Raw genomic sequence first — 16,253 nt, forward strand, 5'->3', positions numbered from 1 at the left:
ATCAATTTCTTCCATATCTTGCACTATGATGCTTTTGCAAATTGGATAACAGAGTTCTGTCTTTGAGAGGCGATGAGACCATTTCTCTCACTTTCCATCGACTCCAGGATCATTTTACACCGTTTTCTTGGAGGGAGAATTAACGTTTCTCGTACTGGAATTGCCAAATCGAGAGGATCCGGCGAAGGAACAGGACTTACGGGATTGCTGCTTGGAGGAGTTAAAATCGGTTCTCTTTCAATCCTGATGCCATACTCCCTCTGTCTTTCTTCTTCGACTGCTTCTAGTGCAGCCTCTACTCTTCTACGAGCGTCGTTCCCTGGTAAATTGAGAAGAGACGAGCAGTCACTAACAAATTCGTTGTTTTGAATTCCAAGACCAGTGTATGTTGGAGAAACCTCAGGATACAGAAACAAGTGAGATTGTTCAACAGGGACTACAGACGTCGTTTGAAAAGCTCTGTCTTCACTAGGCATCAGAAGCGGTTGTGAATACTGCTCTCTGGAATACATGTAATAAGGAAAATCTCGTGGAGTGTCGTCATAAGCAGCAGCATCATCAATTGGCTCTTCAGTCTTGCGGTTCTCCTTGTCACTAGCAGTGCCAACACTATTTGCCTGCGAGATCTCAATCTCTGGCTCGATTGGTGAGTCCCGAGGAGAACCAGTGACCGATGAGTCTGAATGAGTTTTAATGTGTAACTCCATGGTCTTCTTTGAACCAAACGTCTCATGACATAGTGTGCACTTATAAACTTTTTCACCATAGTGGGCAACCTAATACATTTATAATAGTTTATTATATGAGTTTAAGACTCTAATGGAACATTAAAATTACAAAACAATTACAAAAGCATTATAATTTACATTTTATAACATAATATTAATTTGAATTAAAATTTGAAAGGCATTAATTAAATTTTAACCATTAAATTTTAAACATTATTATCAGGAATATGTAAAATTTGGAAGGCATTAATTAAATTTTACATATACCTGATAATAATGTTTAAGAAATTATGTATACGCCATTTATTAAGAAATTATTATTATGCATTATGTACTATGTATTAAGAAATATGATATGATATAAGAGATATATATTAAGAAATTATGTATATAGGTATATATAATTATACATATAATTATAATGCATTAAATATTGGACTTATCCTTATGAAATTGAGTTTACTTTATATTGATGTTATTATAAAATAATATAATATTATTATATAATCTTTGTTTAGAGCAACAAATGGTTAGAATTAATGGTTATATTAATTATAGCTAAATATAAGTGTTAATATAAAGCAATAACAGTGAATAAATTATGGAGATTTTATATATACATCTATGCATAGTATATTATCAGAAGTAAACAAACCTGATGCAATTTGAGGACATGGTTGTAACCGAAGGATTTACCACAGATGTCGCAAGTGTAAGGTTTCTCCCCGGTGTGCGTGCGGGTATGTACCTTCAGTTGCTTAGAGCATGTAAATCCCTTGCCACAGGACTTGCAAACGTATGGTTTTTCCCCGGTATGCGTGCGCATGTGTATTACCAACTGTCCGCTTTGAATGAACGTTTTCGAGCAGACTGTACACTTGTGTGGCCGTTCTCCGGTGTGAATTCGCATATGTCGATGCAGCTTACCACTATGTTCAAATGCACGTTCGCACACATCACACTTATAAGGCCGTTCTTTCGTATGTATACGACGATGCACGCTTAAATTCTCTTTTACGGAAAACGATTTACTACAATATTCGCATTGGTACGGTTTTTCACCAGTGTGCGTACGATAATGTCTAGTCAATCGCGCAGGTACCGCAAAAGTTTTCCCGCAAATATTGCATCGGTAAGGATCTTCGCCTTCTTTACCGTGCGAACGGAGATGGCTCTGATACAAACTCTTCTGATCAAAAACCTTTTGACACAGTAAACACTGGTACGTCTTCTCCTCGACGTTTGCCGATAGAGTCTCGCCACTGCACGCTGGTGTGAACACGCTCAAATCCGGACTACATACGAGGCTTTTCACCGGATTTACTGGCTCCACTGTTGATATCTCGTTGTTGACCGACATAGTAGTCGAATTTGTCATCTGTTTCGCTTGATAGTAACTCACCATTCTTCGCTACGAACGTATTAATCTGAAAGTAATAGAAGAAAAGGATGGCTCATTTTTATAGAATAGGATTTTTTAAAGTTATTAAATTTACTATAGAATATGGAATCACTACAAATAGTTCGCGGTTGAAAAAAAACTGCTTTTAAAATTCAGGTGAAAAATTTATTATTTGAAAGTGCTATTAATAAATAAATTAAAGGCATTTATTAAATAAATTAACATATTTGTAGCGAGCCTTCGTAAATATTTATTTCACTTTTCATATCTGGATAAATTGAATTAAAGTAATGAAATCGAAAAATGATATCATTTTAAAGACAAGTGTAAGTATTATATTTGGCTTTCAGTATTACAATGGAATTTATTTACGTGACTTTGACATGAAAACAAATGGCATGCTGCAACAATGTACATAACATTAAAAGCATTTCACAATGTTCAATAATTCAATTTTCTATAAAAAATATTTTAAAAAGCATCGCTCAAAGTTACAATTAATCAACACGATATATAACAGGTACGTTTTAAATATATCTGTCCAGAAAAATTTTATAATAGAAAAAAAGAATAAATCTAATAAAATTCATTTAAAAGGAAAAAAAAGAAAAAGAAAATGCGATATTTTTATAATACAGAAGTTATAATACAAAAGTTTTTGTCAATTTAGATCATCAAACTCTATTTAAAAATATATAAATATAAATACAAAACGTCATCAAGTCGATTTACCTGTAGAATAATAACAATAACAATAAAGCATTTATTTGTACAGTGGAAGACTATTCTTGTGAGGTAGATCGACATGCAATAGATAAGAAGGAAACAGTAGGACGTTGCGTCGTCCTACGTGTGAACGCAACTGTGTCTAAACGCTTTGATTACGCGCTGCTTCGAAACACTGGGGTAATACGGCTCCATTCCCCACCATTTGACTCTTTTCAAATCCTAAAAAAAACGCCCACGAATCGTGCGACGCGCCGCCCCGTGGGTACACGCACGCTCACGCATCACATACGCGCACGCATCCTGCAATTTTAGCCCGTCCCCGATTTTACCGGGCCTATGATGGACCCGAACGTATTATCGACGCACCGAACCTGTCACACTCACTACCTTTTCATTCCGTTTATTTAGAAAAAGACAATGATCATCTTAACCATTTACCAAAGATATTTTCCTACTAATTTATTTACTATATAATACACCATTACCGTTGACTTTATGTTTTAAGAAGCTATATTTTTTGTTTCATTTTGCATTATTATATAAAAAGTAATTTGTAAGATTATTTTTATCTTTTTAGTAATAATTGTTAACAAATATGAAATTGAAAGTTTGCTAATTAGAATACAATCATATATCAATTTCGTTCTACAGAAATTTATATATGTATGAAAGTAAAGAAATTTCCATTACACAGTAGCCTGAAATAAAAATTATCATTTCAATCTGTTACGTACTATATCATTAAAATTAAAAATATTTAGATTGACATTTATTAATATTTTTGCAACCAAAGATTTATTTACCATTTATTAATTAAGTATTTCTCAATCAATTTCTTAAGACATAATAATAATAATCTTATCTCAAACAAATTTCGATAAATTTTTTATGAAATCGTGTAACAAGACCATTTCAAATTTTAATTAATGCCATCAGAGATACGTAGTAAAACAGCAGTAGCTCGACTGATCTTAATAAATATACATACATATTAATCTTTCGAGTAAAATTAATTTAGTATATTCCTTGATGGCTATTTAAGTAGCAAGACGTAATGGAAACGCTTGACATCTAAATTTCTAATTTAATAGGAAAGCTTATTGAAGAAACCCGACATTGTTCGCACATTCGTACGAGGTCGTCGGTTCAGAATAGGTTAAGGCTGGGTTAAACCTGCACGCGCGGCTCTCAGTGAGGCAGTCGTCGCGGTCGGCGGTGGTGCAATACCGTGCCGCGGTAGAAACCGCCTACCACTGCCTCCACGTGTATTCGCCGCATTTTTTTATAGCGATCACCGACCTCGTGCAACTCGCCGCGCAGTAAGGACGTTGAGTTACATCACGAACCACAGCTACATATCGCCTCTCCTAAGCGAATCTATCGCGATTTTTCTTTCTTTTTATCACAAAGATATCCCCTCCCCCCACCTCAGTCTCCTATCCTTTTTATCAATTTCGCAACACTTCCAGGATACGGAAAATGCGATTGATCACGAAAAATAACGCCACTAGCGCGACCGAAGTTCGCGGCCAAGGAGAAAACTATCGATTTCAGAGTCAGCAATTTCTCGCTCTTTCCTCCACTTTCTTAATAATAATGTTTTTAGAAAATTAAAAAAAAAATATTTAATTTTGTATTACATCTTAACATTGGCTGTCCATAAAAAAATCGATCAAAGATTCAAATTATCATTTTTTTTAAATTGTCATTGATTTTACAATTTTTTATATTCCAAAATTCCAGTACGTATGTTAATTTAGCAAATTGAAAAAAATGTAAGGAAACTACGTTTAACTATCGTTTTCAATAGTCTTTAAAAATCCACAGTATCAAAAGTCTCTATTATAAATTTATTGTTTCTCGTGGAATATATGACGCAGAAATGTCAAAATCTCCCACCTGTGAGGTTTTCGTTAAGCCCTTCCACGGCCAAGAAATCCCACGTTCCAGCTCATCATCCTTTGGAGAACAACGAATAAACGAAATAACGCGAGAGATCAGAACAGAAACGAATTACGGATGTTCTCTTTAACGCATATCGCGTTTGTTTGTCACTTCTCACCAACTGAATGCCGACGAAAAACTCAAACTCGAAAACGAAACCAAAGGACCCTCAGGACACGGCCAATCGTACTGTGTAATGTTTACCGCCTGGCCATACCGAACGGCGACGGAAATCATCGATCATGACCGAAGTGCCGTGCTCGACCCTGCCCCTCCACTCTGGTTGCCCCCACTACTGCAACAACGGCGGCGACCTACAATTTAGGGCGAGTAAGTGCTTTTCGCAGCACGTGGAGGCAGTAGTCGTGGTTTCGGCCGACCCCGCGATACAAGCGTGACAAAGACCGTCGACAGACGGAGACATAGATATCTTCAGTCTATAGAGACTGAGACGCGTATTCTACACACGCATATGTGACGCCACCGTACGTTATGATAACGTTGATTAATCACAGATTTGTTATCATCGCTAGAATAATCAAAATATGTATCGAGCTTGGGGTTTTTATTACTTACGTCAAATCTAAGTCGGTTCACTCGACTTTCGTGTTTGAAAATTATTTATATTGAGCATATAATGTATGTGCATGTAGTATTATATAGATAAACAGTTACTTCTATTTAGTAAATTTTTGAGTAAAAAATGCAAAATTTAGTAAATAAACAGTACTAAAATACAACATCGTTATATTTTCGTTTCATTTTAAAAATAACTTTTGTAAATACATGAATGAAATACTATATACATGTTATAATATATATATAATCATAAACATTAAATTGAAAGAAATAAGATCTTTAATTCGCAATGTTTACATGCATGTATTTTGAAAAATACAAAAAGTAAAATATTTTTATAAAAGTAAAAAACATTAGTTATCAGGTATTCATATACACCTGTAAATGCAAAAACATTAGCACATCGAAAAGGAGTGTTCATTAATGACGAGGAAAAGGCAATCTGCATGATATTTAACAGCCGGTACAGGAAGCTGCCAGAGGTTAAATCCGGTCGACGCAGATGTGTTGGTGAATTCATGATTGGCGCGTGTATTACTTTCTCTTTCTTTCTTTCAGTTTTCGTCACTAGTTGACTATCATTGCCTTATCTGTCATTATTGTTTCCTTGGTATGTATTATTAGTTCTCTTTTGGTCACTATACACAAAAATTTTATCTTTTATTTTATCATAATAACATTCGACAAATATTTTACCTAAGATACTTACAAATTTGTACATATTAAAATTTGACATAATTACTAAACGAACCTATGGAATTGAAGAAATTGATTACGGTAGGCAAGAAATTTTAAAAAAGTTGCAGAATTTAATGAGTTCATTATAAGTACATATTAGCACGTAATTAATTATAAATGAGCAAATTTGTTGGATTTCGTGGTGATCATGCCTGGGACAAGTGCCGTGCGCTGTAACGATATTACTTTCGAACACAGGAGAGCAATGACCCACTGCGCGCGGTGCACGTGTGCCGAGTGGAAACCACGGCTGCTACCTCCGGACGGGGCATTGGACGCCGCGTGCGATGGCAAGAACGACGGGGCTACACTGGTACTCCTCGCTTTTTGTGTAGTGGTGCCCCTGAGAGACTGTGCTGGTGGTGGGTAGTGTGTAGACGATAGCAGTGACGCTAGCAACAACACCGTATCTAACAATATTAAAATTTCATTGAATGTTTTTGAATACTTTAATTTCTTTCTCCGTTATTTCTGTCAGTTCATAAATAACCTCAAAATGAAAATGAAGATCAAGGAAAACTTTTTTTAATTCTGTTTGAATCCAGTTTAGTTTCAAAGATATTTAAGTAATTTTACTGGTATAATACAAAATAAAACATTATACATTTATTCATTCTTTAATACTACTTAATATTTTTAAAATATTTTTGTATCTTACAATATTTTTAATGGTTTTAATGTAGTTTCACATTTTTTAAATATCTCATTAGCGTATATGCTTATTGTTTTAGTACAATTCAAAGCAAAATATGTTTCTTAATATTCTTGATATTTTATATGTTATGTTATATCGAAGATGATATAACGATTCTAATACAATTTATTGATTTTTTAATATCTTTTTGCATTTCTTTATATTGTAACATACATAATATTACAATATATAGCATTTTTTCAATATTGTTAATATTTTATTCATTTTACATGTAATATTTAATGTTATTAAAATAACTTATACATACATATATTGGATAAATTGAGACTTATAAATTATATTAAATTGTATATCGATTTTCAAAAGTATTTGCAACTAGAACATTATGATAGTGGTCCTTCATCGATACGTATTCGTTGATTCAGGTAACAAATCAGATAATAAATAAATAGGCTGACGTATATTTCCCCAAACCTGAATTTATCGCCGCCACATTATTGTGCTTTCAAAATTGAACATTAAAATAGAAATATACATAAAATAAATATACTCAGGAGTTTACTACATTAGGAAAAAACTACATCAAGTTTTTATCGCAAGTTTTTTTAAATTAATTTTATCGCGTGCTTTGATAATTTTTATTGTACTATAAGGAACACTTTCGAAACATGTTTCCGGGTTTGAATTACGTCAAACCACATTCGATTATTTTACATACATTCGGACTCGGAATCGTTATTGCGCATTCATATCTCTATTACAAAAAAAGATAACAATAGAATGCAAAGTACATATGTATTATATAATACATTAATTAATGATACTTTTAAAGCGTATTTAAAATGTGTCAACACTTTGTAACACGTGAATGTAGACAAAATTATCATTTCAAATCTTAATTGTCATTTGCAACTGCATTATATTTTGAACAATAATTTACTAATCGATGGTAATTTAATGATAATAATCTAGCGACCAATATGTAATTAAATTATAATTTGAGAGTTATAGGCTTCTCTTTTATAATTTTGCAATTTTGCTAAAAATAATTGACAAATTATAAAATTTTTTTATCGCCAAACTTACTGTCATAGAAGAAAATAGATTAGAATTAGCAATTCGTAATTTGCGTCTTGTAAAATTTTGAATAAAGAATATTTTTTAATAAAAAGTTTGTAGGGTGGCAAAAGATAAATAATATTAGTTCAATTATACAACTCGAGTTAAATAATCTCAATTGAGAAAAATCACTAAATTGCATAATTACCAATTAGATATTGTTATGAAACGTAAACCTGATAAACGATTGCATGGATCCTTTTACTGTTCTACTAGCTATAATAACTGACAATCTATTAGCTAATAATATTAGTAAATAGACAAGTTAATAGTTATAGATAATATATATATATTTGTAACTCTGCAATTTTACGTCATATAGTATAATCAAATTACCAGTAATTTGAAAAATTTAATTGGAAATCTAACTTCTTTTACACCAGATTTATTGTTGTTATAAAAAAAATGTATTCGTACTGATAACTAGTAGCTTGGGATTTTGTAAAATTTCGATGATAATACCAGAAGTCCCTAATATGGAACTATTCAAAATTCATTCTACCTAAAGTGATTGATAAAACATAAAATTTATTTAGAATTTAGTTAATTTCTTTTATCGTCATATCTATTAATGCCGCAGAGGAGAATTAATTAAAATCGGCAGTTTATAACTTGTGACTAGAAAAGTTAAAAAACATGTATTTCTATTTCTCTTCATTCTTTAATAAAACGTTTTTTTGGTAAAAAAAGTAAATAATTATTTTCACGATATGTACAACAATAACATATCAAATTAAGAGCATAAGGTGCCATTAGCGCAATGTACGATCCTGTGGAGGCACGTGGGTCAACACGACTTACGTGGCTTAAACACACGCAGTGTCGGGGTCGCGGCGAGATCGACAAGGATTCCAGTTCCGAGACGTCGCGTCGAAGGTACAAGAGGTCGGGCGATGGTTGGTGGGGCGATGGACCAAATAGAAATCTCGAGAGTAGGGAGGCAAGAGTAGTGGGGTTACGGTCGAGGTAGCAATCAACTCTAGAGCGATGTCGTACCTTGACCAATCTTAACGCGACTTGTTTTAAGCTATGCCAGCGGCGACCTTAGAAATGACTCGCGATCGTGCTGAAACCAAAATGGCAAAGGGAAGAGAAAACATAACCTGGTTCATTTGTTTTTTTATTGACCACCGCGTCTTCCCGGTCTTTCACCGTCCTGTAGATTGAACAGTTGAGACGAAAGTTGACATATCGATCCATTGTATACAGACAAGATTAATAAAACATCTTAATTAAAGATAATAAGTCGCATATTTTGGGTTTTACAGGGGTACAATTTTAAAATTTTTAAATATGTTAAATATATATTAAAATATATATTATTAAAATCTTATGTTTCGTTAAAAACAGTCTATAGTGTATTTTTATTATTAATTTTCATTATACAAATACTTACCAATAACGAATTACGATATACTTGACATCTAGATTAGAATTATATTTTACAAGGAATTTTGGTAATGAATTTCATTAATTTTAGGAAAACCTAATCTATGCCAATACTTTTGTCGAATACTGTATGTTTATATATTTATGGAAATAAAGTAAAGCTTTAAAAAATGTACTAACTGTGTTTATTGACCAATGCTTAGTTTTAATTGATACGATAACTCAAAATAAGTGACACAAAATTATATATTCTAATCATATATTCTAAATCAATTTTATCAAGACATATTCTTATATTTATTTTGTATCAGTATAATGATGGAGCTTAATTTCGAAAACAATCGTAAAAGGAGTTAGACATTTCTTTTTGATCATTGTATTTAAATCAACCGATTAGAATAACCGGTTTGGTATTTTTCGTATTTCTTATTTCGAAATATTCTTATGAATATGGTTATATTTCGTATAAATATACACTAACAGTAAATATTTAAATAGAAATTTTTCATTCAAATATCTGCTATCAAAATTGCGCAATAATTTACAAAACTAACGATATTAATGAATTGATAAATTGGGAATTTTAGATTATGGATTTCCTTTCACACAAACTTGTAAAATTTACTTATAAAATTTCACATGTTTGATTGTCAAAATTGTTTTATTTGTTTATTATTTCTTATTGTGTTATCCAAAAGAATTGCGTAAGCATTTTTTGATATTATCATAGATGATTAGTGATGATAATGCAGTATTAGTTATAATATTTAAAGAGTAAAACTCTAAGTTCTTTACTTGCATTTATAAAAACATGAATATGCATAACCATCCGTGGTCTATTTATTTATAAATAAGTGTTACGAAACAAAAATTTGCCAATCTTTATAACTATTGATTCGTCAAAATAAGAATACATATCAACTATAAGATCAGTTTTATTTTATTATACAATCTAAAATTGTTTATGAAAATTAATCTATGATTAATTAATTAATTAATTTATATAACCCTATATGCTTGATATTTCGGGAAATTTAATTAATATGATGTTATTTTACGATGTACTTATAGTCAACATATAAGATGTAGGGAAAAGAAGGGATAAGAGATCAAAGGAGGTCAAATCAGCAAGGACATGTTAAGTAGAAAGTGGAAAGTATTTCTAAAGTCAATGACTCCACACCACGTGCAACAATGTATGCCACCAACTGCACTACGCACTATATTACATTTCAAGGTCGTATGGATACCAACATGACATTGTCTAGCTTTCTCTTCCGCGTTCATCTCTTTCTCACATTACATAATCTAAAAGTTACGTGCTATATCTAGGTGAAAATAGCCTGATACTATATACATTTTTTGTTTGCTTAGTATGCGATTAATAAAATATAATCGACAAAAAAAGTTATTTATCATTCCATTCTATGGAACATATTGAATTATACTATTTGTATCGGTTATATTGTCATTTATTCAAGAATTTAGATATCTTTGCTTGATTTTACGAATGTACCTATCAATTTAACTTGTATCTTACTTAATCATTAACATCATATGTTAGACGTTTTTTAAAAAAAAATGAAGAGATATGATTCGTTATACAAATAATTGATTATTAATTAATTAGAAAATATGTTTTGTAAGAAATATCATTTTTTATTACATATAAGTAATTATAATTGATTAGTGAGTTATTGTTTTTTACAATCAAAATGTTTCTTTTTCTTTTTACAAAAAAAAAAAAAAAAAAAAAAAAAAAGAAAAAAAGAAAAAAAATGGGTTCTATTAAAAGAGAACCTACTAGCATACAGATCAAAGCAACAAAACAATGGTTAATATAGCGATTTTCTACTATGTATTTCGAAAAATGCTTGTTTTAGTAATTTATAATGTGATTTTGTATTCCGTATTTATAATGTATTCTGTATTACTGTAAAATTATATACGATATTCTTTATTATTTATTAAAATTATAAAAATTATTTACTCATATTGCAATTTTCCCTATAAGATTAAAATTGACTTTCAATCTATAGATATTCATTTTCCGTTTTATAAGCAGTAACCGATATTGAAACGTCTATTACTAATTTCAATTAATTAAATTTATGTTGTTAGTTTAAATTAAATTATGGAATTATTGATAACTATATACATGTATATATGTCATATACATAACATAGGCCTGAACACTCCTATACTAAAACATAGAGGCGAGTGTCCGCCGAGTGATGACAAAAAGATTAATATGGTGACATCATCGGACATCGTTCTGCGCAAACGCGAGAGGTTTCGGTTTCTTTGAAATATAATTAACATTCTCTAGCTAGTTATTTTTCTATTACTAAAACAATTATGATAAATCCAGACAAAGCTATAAAACGAAATGTTATATATTTTTTAAATTAAGAAAGATAAAATATTATAAATTTAATAATGAATTTGAATGGAATAGAAATAAGAAAATATAACTAAAAAACTTAACGTTGCAAGAGATTATTACCACACACATAACAAAAATATTCTCTTAATAGTAAATATTTATTGAAAAGAATATACTTCTGAACGCAAAGGTGATATTTTTATATTACACTTGATTTGAGTGTTTCGCCTGTAAGGGATATGTAGACTTTCATTCGCAAAAATAAAGAATAAGAACAAATTTATAATAATGGAATAAAAATATGTTTATATAAAAACTAAAAATTTATAAATAAATAAAAACATAAATAGATATATAAATATAAAAATATATAAATACATGAACAGATAAATAAATATTTATCGGTGATATACATACTGATTTGGCCTGAGCACAAAGTACAGAATAAACGTGACATATAGTGCTTTTTCGTGTCTCATGTTTTGAGGCTCATCTGACCCTTTTACCATTTTCGTGCCACATGCGGCGTTATCGATTCAGTACATAGTGTCGGTTCGAATTAAAACTAAATAAAGTATATATATATATATGAAATCATAAATAAAATATAGAATAGGATATCCTATAATCGCAATGAAATATAGAATCTTATACCTCTATAATACTTTAGAAAGTATTGCACACTGTCAAAGTAATGAGTTACTTAAATGATTCGTTTAATTAGTTTCAAAACTTAGAGTTGTAATTTCACGTATCTAACACATAAAAATGTGAATTTTTTAATCTTTTCTATTTTCATCTTTCTATTCTCAAATCAATTATTAATTATATATTACCAAACATAGGTAGTCCGACTTACAAACTCACAAAAAACCAATGAAAAAAGCAAAAAGGTCGCCAAAATCTTGCTTCTGTAGAAAAATACCAATCAAATACATCGATCTTCACAAATATCCTAAAACTAAATAAACGATGTGATTTCAAACTAAAACTTGACAATAACGCTTAAAATTAACGACGAAACTTAAAGCTAAGATTTAAAAGTAGAGCTTAAGACTAAGGCTTAAAGCTAGGACTTAAAACCACCTGTTTCAAATCAGACAATGCATCTTTGTATAAAAAGTACACACTATGGACTAATCCTAGATATATTTATCTTAATATTAATTAAAACCAATCCACACACACATCCCACGATGTCCCTGCGATTTTTCACGACGGATGCGGATTTTTCATGGCAGACGTTACCAATTTAATAAGATATTTAAAGTAGCTAATCATACAAAGGATGCATAGATTTACCGACGTAATACAATAGCATTGTTGATTACAGAAACAAGATCGCACTGCGCAACGTCCGTTTAACATTTTTCTGACTTTTTCTTTAGCATCCTTTGGTTTATATTTAAGATTTCAGGGTGGCAATCTTGTTGGCGAATAGTGCAATCGGTGGCCACGAGAGTATCTTATCCCTACGATAGTGTACGTGGATTTACAATAATACAAGTATTGATGTAAAAATGTATTAAGTTTAAAAATGGTTGATAACAACTCACCTCTAACTAATCTTTGGGATACACTATCCAGTGCAACTACATTTGACAGAGGTAAATAATATAACCTTAAACTCCCGCGCGTTTTTAAAATGTATTCGTAGTAACAGTTCTAATAACTATAATTTTAGTCTTTTTATATTGTCATCTGCATTTATTTAATCGGTAATTTACTAATTTTCGTAAAAAATGTATTGTTTCAATTAAAAACGATAATAATACAAAAATTAATTTTTAGGTAGTAAATCGGTCATTATCTGGAATAATAATTACAAAATTTCAATTACTTTAAGTAGCCTCTGACTGATATTTTGTTATATCGTTTTTACTTTTTAGGTAACAATGCAAATCCAACACTATGTTTGGACAATGAAAGTAATCTGAACAATAGGCAAATTGTGAGCATAGTTAGAACTTCTACTAGTCTTTTAATTGAATCACTTGTACAGCAATTGTGTATACTATTTGAAGATGATTCAGTACGCAGAAATAAATTGTATTTTGGTAATATATTTATATTCTTTATAACAACTAATTTTTATATCTTTTTGTTAGTATGAAAAATTTTTGTATTTGTACAATTTAAAAATTAAATATAACAATTTTAAAGCTTCTTGTCAATAATTTAGTTACTTAACCATGCAGTATATTAAAAATTTTGTTTTTTATCAAAAGTAATTATCAAATAGTATTTAAAAAAGTAATTTCCATCGTTTAAAACATTTCAATTAAGGAATTATGTTCCATATCACATTTCTATTTCAAATTTCACCAATTTTTAAATTCTTTAGTGTCTTAATAAATTTTTATATAGTTTGTGAAATAATTTATATGGTTGTTTTTAGCTATTTGTGATAGACTTCATAAATTGAAACTAATTGATGATTCCTACAATATGATAGAATTCGAACCATTAAGAAATCAATATCAACAAGCACTATATCGCTTGTTTACAGTTACACGTGCAGCAGCCGGTTGTGAAAATTCACTTCAGATTTCAAGGTAAAATTTAATACTACGTTTTCCAAAGTACAATTACAAGGAAGCTTTATTATATTTAATTTATACAAATTTAGTTTATGTAGACCATCAATGACAGAATGGTCTCGGTATCATAGAGAGTTTCAAGAAATAAGTTTTATTGCTGCTGGAGGATTTGGTTATGTTTTTAAAGCTTTACATCGTCTTGATGGTATTGAATATGCCATTAAGAAGATAACAGTTCGTTCTGATCGAGTTAAAAATATAATGCAGCATCTTGAAGAAGTGAAAACTCTTGCCAAATTAAATCATACCAATATAGTTTCATATAAAGGTGCATGGATTGAACCAATGTTGCCTTCAAGGCAGCATTTAGTATCCCTAAGTTATTTGCAAAGCAGATTAGGTTCTATTGAACATGACAAAACAAATGAATATAGATCGTTGATAAATCAGACTTCCAGTTCACAAAGTCAACAAAGTTTGGATACCGGGAGTAGTGAAAGTCCAAAAGAAAATGACAAACAGAACATGTTGTCACAACATAGTAAATGGACAAATTATAAGTCTGGTACATATAATTATATCAAATAATTTGTGATTAATCATGATATTATTAAGATCTTATAAATTGAATCCATCTCTTGTTATAGAAGAAAATGTTAAGAAGGATGAGGAGAGAACTAATTCAAACAGTATATCTTTTAGAAACGATAGCGAACATCAAAATAATAAAATAGAAAATAATACAAATTATACTGATGGCAGTAATTCATATGAAGAATCCAGTAAAAATAAGATGCTTTTACCATATATACCTCAAACAGTATGTATATATGTATTACTGTATATATATATATATATATATCTAATTTATATATAATGTTAAAGAATAAATATACAACATTGTATATTCAAATGGCTCTTTGTGAAAAAACACTTCAACAGTGGCTTGACGAAAGGATAGAAGTAACGCCACAAGAAATGCTCGTTGCAATATTAACACAAACTCTTCATGGTTTAGACTACATACATTCTCGTGGAATTGTGCATCATGACATAAAGGTAAAGCAAGAAAATGAAAAGATTATGATTCAAATAAAATACCTAAAGAGCTTTTACTTTATTGCTTAAAAATATATAAAATTTTTTACACAACTTCAGCCAAGCAATATATTTATTTCAACATCAGGACAGCTACAAATACAGTTAGGAGATTTTGGATTAGCTTGTCCATTACGAAGTGAAAATCACCATTCCATAATAGGAACACAAATGTATGCAGCGCCAGAGCAACTACAAGGAAAATGTGATCCTAAAGTATTGTTTTTTTCCTTTTAATAAATAATAATTTTTAAAAATATTATAAAACAACATTTATTCTTCCAGAGTGACATATATAGTTTAGGAATAGTCCTTTTAGAGTTGATAGTGCATACAAGAACTCATATGGAAAGAATTGAAATAATTAATAGTTTGAAAATGGGACATATACCAACAACACTAGCTGCTACTCATCTTAAGTGGGTACGTCTATTTAAAACACGATGATATTTTAATAAAATACTATTTGAAGGTAAACGTAATAAAGGTAATTAATGTTTGATAGGCGCATATAGTAAGTCAATTAGTTCAAGAAATGCCCGAAAATCGGCCATCAACGAATCAATTGTTACAAAACTTAAACGAAGATAAAGATATGATGATAGCGCGTTTAAAGATTGACATTGCTAAAAAAGACGATGTAATACAAAAATTACAGGAAAGGATATTAATATTAGAAGAACAAATGGTTAAACATAGTATATCGTTACAAGATATATAAACCTTTGTATTATTAGACTGAAAAAAATAGCGAGTTTTTTTTTAGAAAAGAAGCATATAGCATTACTTTTTAAAACTCCGTGATAAAATAATAAAGAGAGTACTCTTGTACGAATATAACTGTGCATTTTTTTAGATATGTAGCACATAAAAATATCGTTTGATAAGAAAATAACAAAAGCGTTTATTTATGTTTCATTTTATACACATCGAAATAAAATATTTA

The 16,253-nt window shown here is 30.3% G+C and overlaps 2 protein-coding genes and 1 long non-coding RNA gene across 5 annotated transcripts; 1 reads left to right on the forward strand and 2 right to left on the reverse strand.

Annotated features, from left to right (window-relative positions):
- Positions 1–31: 31 nt before the first annotated feature.
- Positions 32–2,106, reverse strand: Kr-h1 (kruppel homolog 1; the record flags this gene model as incomplete). Its single annotated transcript, NM_001280921.1, is given in 2 exon segments — positions 32–776; positions 1,384–2,106. Coding segments are annotated over 2 exon segments (1,468 nt in total), but the record flags the coding sequence as incomplete, so codon positions are not given.
- Positions 2,107–5,643: 3,537 nt separating this feature from the next.
- LOC125384978 lies at positions 5,644–6,325 on the reverse strand. Its single transcript, XR_007223871.1, has 2 exons — positions 6,092–6,325; positions 5,644–6,020 (listed from the first exon to the last, which is right to left on the reverse strand). It is a non-coding gene; the product is annotated as an uncharacterized LOC125384978 (long non-coding RNA).
- A 6,182-nt stretch (positions 6,326–12,507) lies between these two features.
- LOC100645626 (eukaryotic translation initiation factor 2-alpha kinase 1) lies at positions 12,508–16,142 on the forward strand. Of its 3 annotated transcripts, none has more exons than XM_048405295.1 (9): positions 12,508–13,276; positions 13,559–13,726; positions 14,068–14,224; positions 14,299–14,774; positions 14,860–15,029; positions 15,095–15,268; positions 15,368–15,523; positions 15,593–15,730; positions 15,813–16,142. In XM_048405295.1, exons 1-9 carry the CDS (start codon positions 13,207–13,209, stop codon positions 16,026–16,028), a joined length of 1,725 nt encoding a protein of 574 aa, XP_048261252.1. In that variant the 5' UTR covers positions 12,508–13,206; the 3' UTR covers positions 16,029–16,142. The 3 variants fall into 3 exon arrangements, with proteins under 3 accessions (XP_048261252.1, XP_012163110.1, XP_012163112.1); XM_012307720.3 differs by having other exon boundaries at positions 12,509–13,276; positions 14,857–15,029; XM_012307722.3 differs by having other exon boundaries at positions 12,509–13,276; positions 14,179–14,224; positions 14,857–15,029.
- The last annotated feature ends 111 nt before the right edge of the window (positions 16,143–16,253 follow it).

This window comes from Bombus terrestris, chromosome 4 (genome assembly GCF_910591885.1).
Source record: "Bombus terrestris chromosome 4, iyBomTerr1.2, whole genome shotgun sequence".
NCBI classification, from domain to species: Eukaryota; Metazoa; Arthropoda; class Insecta; order Hymenoptera; family Apidae; genus Bombus; species Bombus terrestris.

Excerpts from the sequence above, each read along its gene's own strand:
- LOC100645626 (XM_012307720.3), top strand. The coding sequence starts at position 13,207 with ATGGTTGATAACAACTCACCTCTAACTAATCTTTGGGATACACTATCC. Across the intron at positions 14,225-14,298 it reads AATTCACTTCAGATTTCAAG|TTTATGTAGACCATCAATGA; the intron begins GTAAAATTTAAT and ends ATACAAATTTAG. Across the intron at positions 15,030-15,094 it reads TACCATATATACCTCAAACA|AATAAATATACAACATTGTA; the intron begins GTATGTATATAT and ends ATAATGTTAAAG.